Source organism: Lethenteron reissneri, chromosome 14 (assembly GCF_015708825.2).
Source record: "Lethenteron reissneri isolate LAM-NWPU_2019-01 chromosome 14, ASM1570882v1, whole genome shotgun sequence".
In the NCBI taxonomy this organism is placed as follows: domain Eukaryota; kingdom Metazoa; phylum Chordata; class Hyperoartia; order Petromyzontiformes; family Petromyzontidae; genus Lethenteron; species Lethenteron reissneri.
The window spans coordinates 13,545,204-13,552,352 of NC_083792.1; the positions used below are offsets into that span (position 1 = coordinate 13,545,204).

Consider the following 7,149-nt stretch of genomic DNA (forward strand, 5'->3'; position numbering starts at 1 on the left):
GAGGAGTCCGTGCAACGTGATTTTATTATGCAAATGAGGTGCCTGTGACGTCACAGCCGCAGAGGTTGTCGGGAGGCCGCGTTTAAAAATCCCAACGGAAATCTGAAACACGGTTTGTATTTCCCACATAGGATGCGCGACGTGGGGCTTTTCCGCGGATCCCCATTGGCTGCGAGCGAGCGCGCCCGCACGAGGCCTGCACGCGATTGGCCCGCGGGACTCGACCTCGCCTATCAGCACTATGGATTCAAAACCGGTGAAGAACGCCCGTGCGGTCAACTTGTCGAGTGCGTGGCGGGTGCCGACTGGGATCACCGTCACAACAACAACAACAACACGACGGCGACAAGAATTACAACAACAATAACTACTAGTCCTAGTTTAGAACTCTTATCTGTGTTGATTACAATGACGAACGTGCCGACGCAGTCAAGGCTGCCCGTGTTGTGCTGCAGGAACGCCGCGCCAAACAAGAAGAGGCTCATCTCCGAGCAGGCCAAAGGTTTCGAGTCTTTAAACTATTATTGTTGTTGTTATTATTGTTTTAGTTCGTGGAGACAACAACTCATTCCTTCACTTGCTAAGCACACGCCACGAGCTGCTACATCTATAAGACTCGGGGTGGTTTGCCGCCCACCTCTCTCCACGTGTCGAGACGTGCGCTGAGACTATAACACAATTAGTTAGTTTGTGCCTACTGAAGCTAATAGCTCGGTGGGCTTGACCCGCTATAATAATAAAACACTATGTTTTGTATTTGTTTAGTGAGTTGCGTACGTTTCCATGCCTGTTAACCCATGCGGGTTATCCCGTATTGTTTGTGCGGGGAAATTAACATTTCAGGTCCATTCGGCGCACAGCCGTTTCAATGCGGGCATTTTTGTGTTTAATTGTGTTTGTTTGTGTTTATTTGTGTTTGTTTGTGTTTATTTGTGTTTAATTGTTTGTGTTTCTCTCCTCGTGATGGGACTTTATAGGATGAACTTTGAGATGTATCACTCACAAGCCCAGGAATTGATGATAAGTTGAGAGATAATAACTGTGACGATAACAGAGTGCGTCACCACAACACGTGCGAGTGTGGTGTGTATAACACTGCGTGTCAAATAGTGGTTCTGGGCCTCCCCTAGGTCGACTCGGCTTCAAATGAGTACCTGGTGCGGTGTGTAGTAAACATCGCCACTGGGGAGACAAAGGCGGCCGGGCGTGGTGCTGGCCACCCACCCCCTCGTGTGCCGTGCCGGTGCTCGCTGACGGCGCTTGTCCCAACAGTCTGTGAAGGCTACACGGGGGATTGTCAGCCATTTAGGAATGACATTGTGTTATATTGATGCTTGCTTTATACGATCAATTGATACTGTATAGCAATGTGATACATAATATTGGCTTATCATTGACGTCGATGACTGCAGGTGAGATACTACCTGATATCACAAACAAGAAAAAACGGTGGGACGTCAACACTCCAGCTGTACCCAAGGTTCAGGCCGCAATAAATAAATCTGTCGACAAAAGTAAACTCGCCAAACCCAAGCCACCCGTGTTCGACACGGCCATGCCCGCATCCTTCTTGTTTACAAAGTCTGGCTTGCAGATGGGAGTCAAGTTCAACACCCGTGCTCAGAGGTACACATTTCACTCGCCAGGCAGTAGTGCAGTTTTGTATGATAATATGGAAATACAAGTTTGGTATGAGGATGGTTTCTACAGATTTAGCACTTTTGTTCCAATGAACGTGCTGCATTTGCGATGTATGTGCCCTTTTTATGTTGTGTTTTGTAGTACTACAGTTTCCAAGAATCCAAAGAAGTTGAAATATAGTTCACGGAGTGCCGCTGCCTTTGGGTGAGTCGATCACATGGTGGTCAATACCATACTTCATGGCGATGGGGATAAACCAAAACAACTCTTAGACCGGAATGAATATCTGAATGCCCAAATACCAAAGTGTGGAACATAGAATACCCATAGTAATTGGGAAACATCTCCATTAATATCTATGAGCATTCCATTTCAAGTTTCAGTGTATGTGAATGCTATGTTATGATATTCGTTTTAGTCTGTCCGTGAAGGTGGTTTGATACCATCATCATCATCCATGGGCAGATGGCCCATACGTGTCCAGCGAACATTTTGTCATTTGTTTCCACTTTCCTCTGTATTGTGCCAATATGTTTAAGTAGTGAACATGTTTCTGGCACCAATCTCTTATGTCTTCAAGCTACTCTGTCTGGTCTTCCTCTCCGGATTTTATAAGGTTTCCGTACAACACACTTTTCATTTTCCTGTTATCCATCCTATACATGTGTCTAAATAGTGCCAGTTTCCTTCTCATCACTGGCTGGATCCGGTATTCTTTAGGAGAATAAAAGAACATGAAGTTAAATTTTGCTAAAATACAAGTGGGATAGCTTGTGTTGTTTTTAAATGAATGAAGAGTAAGTCGATGATTGTGCATGTGTTTCAGTATATCAGCATTGGTGAAGTCTGAGGCTGCACTCTTTGAAAAAACTGACCAGCAAAGTGCCACAATTGAAGCATTGGAAGGAGAAATCATTCAATACCGGGTATGCTTGTATAAAATGACTTAATATACAATGGTCACTTTTATATATATGAAAACCTACACATGTGTACAAGAATTAAAGTGTTGAGACAATTGTACTATGAGTGTTGCAAATGTCCATGCAGAACAAATGTGCATCACAATGGGTGTGTGTAGAAGGCTGTGTAACTGGGGTTTGCTGGGTTTGCAGGCAGGGGTGCTAAAACTTTCAGAAAACGTCGATCACCTGGAAAAGGAAAATCGTGATTGCAACAGGAAGCTCTATGAATACAGGGAGTTCCTCAAAATATTCCATTTGGATCCAGGTACTTCTGAACCTGTGTTTGTCAATGTGCATAGTTGTATAGATCATTATTTGAACGATTTCAGCTGAGGATTTTACTGAGATGTATGACTTGCTAAGAACATCCACATATGTGTCTGTATAAAAGGTGTGCCGTAGTGCATAAGACGGTGCTTATTTGTGAACAAGAGGACTTTCATAAGCAGTTCTGTGATATCTGGGGAATTCTCTAAGACAGGGTGGTACATTGTTCACAGAGTTTGAATATAAATGTGTATCCTAATAACATGCTGATTGCACAATTGGAGTATAATTGGAGGGGGGAGGGGTGAAAGGAACATGCATACATTTATGTGTAATGGTTACTATGCTTGAGAGTTAAATGCACCTTTACTAAAAGGCATTTTTTTATGTTTGCATGAGGTTGGCACATTCGTACACTGGACTTTAAATTCATTTCTGGAATGGGAGTACAGTATAGCACTTTCTATGACGCTATTTTTAATCGGTTGGCAACAGTAGTTAAGGCTTTATTTTGTATTTGTACATTCACAGAGTCAGGCAAGCCAATTGTTAAAGCCATTTTGGGGAAAGATCTGGACACTAACTCACGGGTGAGTAAATGTCAATATTTCAATGTTTAAAAAGTAAGACACATCCATAATTACTAGATGCTGATTTTGTAAACTTTTGCCCATGTTATTGTTTTGTCAATGTTTGTTTTTTTGCCATGTAGAAAAACTGTAGAGAAGTCGTATTACAACAAAGAAGATTGAATGAAAGACCAGAAACCACTATTACATCTCTGCAAGTGAGTACATGATGAGCACCTGATTTGTAATGTTTGGGTGTTTGTGAGAATGGTATGATATAATTAAATGCTGAATTAATCATCTACACCCTATAGACTAGACAACATTAGCTCAATACTCCCAGTTGCTCCACTGCAAAATGTGATCCAAGATCAATTTCTAATTCTGACTATCTTTTAAGATCCTCTGTTGACGTTCCCCTTCCTACTTCTCTATAATTTCTGCTGCTTTCAGTGCACGCTCCACTTCAACAACCAAGGCTTTCTGTCGAAGTCCCGTGTCAACCTTTGCTCTGTTCTCTTGTCTGCGTCGTCTATGGATGCCTCTGAAAATATTCCCATTTTTTACATACAGCTTCTTGAGATGCAGTCACGTTTTTGGATGATTGATAAATCCCAATTGTACCATATGTTGTGCAAAATCGGTTACATTTCAACGATAAATTAAATCTAATAAAATGTGTCAGATTTATTTTCGAACTTTTTATTAAATTGGCTGTTTTTTGTGAATTGACAAAGATGTTTTTCTTTTTGCATAATATGAATGTCCTGTAAGGCAATATGTGACCAGGCGCAGTCAATGATGTCAGCTACAGCCAAGATACACGAAGACCACATGGCTGCTATGAAGAATTTCATGGCAAAAATGGAAATGCTACAGCAAGAGGTCAATTCAGATAACGGCATATTATAAAACGGTGCTGCTTCGTTGTCACTTTGTTGTAGCTGAACACATGTTTGTTGTAGGTCCTTTAAAACATTTCACTTGAAGCAGATGAAAAGGATCGCCTGTTGTGGAATGTCATTGTTAATTTGGGGTTTTGATTAAATAAAATGCCAAGAAAGGTTTTGCACGACACCTGCTATCCTGGGTTCAAAGTATGATGCGGTTTAGGTATTCTTGCAAAATTTTTAGATTTAAAGATTAATGCATACAGTTTATTTTATGTTATCACTGAAGTTTCATTTATTAATTTACAGATTTGTTGAACTGCATCAATTGCATATCAATTGGCCATAAACAAAACCCAATATTTATCTTATTTGGGTAGATAGGTTTAAAGAAAATAACAAAAAACTACGACGTTTCGATCGCACACAAGCGGTCGTCTTCAGGAAAAGGGGGGTTAGCTTCCAAAGGCAAACGAAGGGTTTGAAATGGGCGTAGCCCAAATGTCAGCAGCCAATGTTAATGTAAGTGGTGGGCAGCCAACCCAACGGTAGTTGGTTTTCCACCAATCAAAGGGCTGCCAGGTGAAAATTCGCATGTTAATGAGAGATTAGCATGTTAATGGCAATCTACTCGCGAAGTGGACGTTGGTGTGAAGCTTGTGAAATGGGCATAAAGCACAACTAACATAGGAAGGTGATAGGATGGGAACATAGCCAGTTAATGAGCCTAATTCTCACTGATATTTGAATGGCAATATCTTCAATTGATGTGTGAAACACTTGTATGTAATTGAGTTTAAGATAAGGTCGCGTGAAGGGATCTTGGAGGTAGCTCTGTGTGATGTGTGTCCATGGGCTGTTTTCTCATGAATAGTCGCAATACTCCGAGGCCAACGAATGTATGCTGCCTCCTGATAATGGTAGCACAATAAGGATAGAATTTGTGTAAATGAATGCATTCTATGAATTATACAGTATTTTTGTGTAGCAAGTTTCAGAAAGGCCACGTAGGCAAATGTGATCGGTACAATGACTTCAGCATCTCATTGAAAATTAAGTAGTGTAACCATGAATGACACTTCACATTCTCGTTGTAAATTGATGCTCACTCCAACTTCCGCAGCTATGGTATTTTGCAAGTGCTTGTGTATAAAGCATCTGTCGAGGAACAAGTGTGTTTTAAACCTCGACATTATGTACGTGCAAGATTTGTTCTTGATTAAATGTCTGAAGCAGTGTGTAATTGTGTATCATAATGTATATTCGCTCTATTTAAGCCTGTACTCTTTGGTTATTTCGGTAAAGTCACGTCGGTAGAAAAATGAACAAGAACCAAAGAGTATGGATTCCTGCAGTCACGAACGCTTCAAATCAAGATATATGTTTAAGCCTGTATCAAAAGCAAATAAAGTTATTGGTGTTAATGGCTTGTAAGTACAGCGTAATGTTTTACTTATTTACCTTAATATACCTTTCCTTTACTCAGAAAAACCCATACCAAACCATATAAAATGTTGATGAAATTCAGTGTACGTACAAATATTAATTCAATGCTAAGTTTTTACATACAAAAATACCATACTTGTTATGGTAAAAGGACCAGGGAAGGCACCAACTACTATGGGGGGCACTCCTGTACTGTTAAATTAATTGTACAAATAATTTAATACGTGATAACATGTCCAATTTTAGTGTGAGTGGTTGATTCAGCAGTGCTTTAGTGAAAGGTGTTGCATAGTGAATAGACCTATCAGGACAATGTAACGAGTTACATGTCACGCGTGTAAAATGTTTAGGATAGCCCGCACCTCCGTATACCGCGCAGGGTCTTGTTTTGTTTGTAACAAGTGGTCTACCCCGCGGGTTATATGCGGGAAGATAGGGTAAATGTATATCTGATGTGTCAATGGACAACGTGTAGTGATTGAAAACCTTTAGGCACAAGTGTCAGGCTGTCGGCCAGTGGCGAATGCAGAATTAGATACCCAAAAGCCATCGAACGATTCGAAATCTCATAACTATGAATTTTCACGATTTGATTCACTAACTCATTCGTTCTTGTTTTTACGATCTCATGTACAGTCCCGTTTTCATTGTGTAGTATATTTAAATTGCTGTATTATCTGTATTGAAACGATACAGCCGGTACACCATCATCCCGTGTCCACGGCAGAGATACAGAGACCCGTTCTTTTCGCGAGAACAAATTGCGTGATGCGAATTGTTTCAGGATCGACAGCGTGGACCAACTCATAGGCTTCATACATCATGCCCAGCAATCAGAATCAGACCATGTGTAATAAAAGACTCCGTCAGGCACTGCTGGTCTCCGCTTGTCTTTTATTCAGGTTCTTCTCCGCACCCCACTGGTCTCCACGGACCAGCGTCGTCTCACGCGCGCCCCGCGCACGCTCCCTCTCACGTGCCACGCACGCTCCTCCATTAGCTCCTCCACTCGTCCTCACACCCCGCTGGTCCTGACAAGGGACCAGCGTCTCCTCTCGCGTGCCCTGCACGCTCCACGTTCCTCTCGCGTGCCCCCGCACGCTCCTCCGTCAGCTCCATTCTCGCGCACGCCCCGCACGCGCTCTCCCGTTAGTCGCTCCGCTCCTCCCCGCTCCGCACACCGCTGGCCGACGGTGTGCCGAAGCCCCATCAGCCACGTGGCTGATGGCGCGTCGGCCACCCAACGTGGTCCCGCTTCTTCACTCCATCAACTGGCCCCGATCTCTTCCGGGCTCCCCTCTATATCGTCTCTCCCACGTGACCCTGACTCCTCCCCTTCCGGATCGTCAGATCCGGACTTCCCATACTGCC

General features: G+C 42.6%; 1 protein-coding gene across 1 annotated transcript; it reads left to right on the top strand.

Moving 5' to 3' along the window:
* Positions 1-229: 229 nt before the first annotated feature.
* Positions 230-6,623, top strand: LOC133342434 (uncharacterized). The gene is made up of 8 exons (XM_061551621.1): positions 230-502; positions 1,413-1,626; positions 1,783-1,845; positions 2,468-2,567; positions 2,757-2,871; positions 3,405-3,463; positions 3,586-3,660; positions 4,217-6,623. Exons 1-8 carry the CDS (start codon positions 409-411, stop codon positions 4,352-4,354), a joined length of 858 nt encoding a protein of 285 aa, XP_061407605.1. The 5' UTR covers positions 230-408; the 3' UTR covers positions 4,355-6,623.
* Positions 6,624-7,149: the final 526 nt, after the last annotated feature.

Excerpts from the sequence above, each read along its gene's own strand:
- LOC133342434 (XM_061551621.1), top strand. The coding sequence starts at position 409 with ATGACGAACGTGCCGACGCAGTCAAGGCTGCCCGTGTTGTGCTGCAGG. Across the intron at positions 1,627-1,782 it reads TTCAACACCCGTGCTCAGAG|TACTACAGTTTCCAAGAATC; the intron begins GTACACATTTCA and ends TGTGTTTTGTAG. Across the intron at positions 2,568-2,756 it reads GAGAAATCATTCAATACCGG|GCAGGGGTGCTAAAACTTTC; the intron begins GTATGCTTGTAT and ends CTGGGTTTGCAG.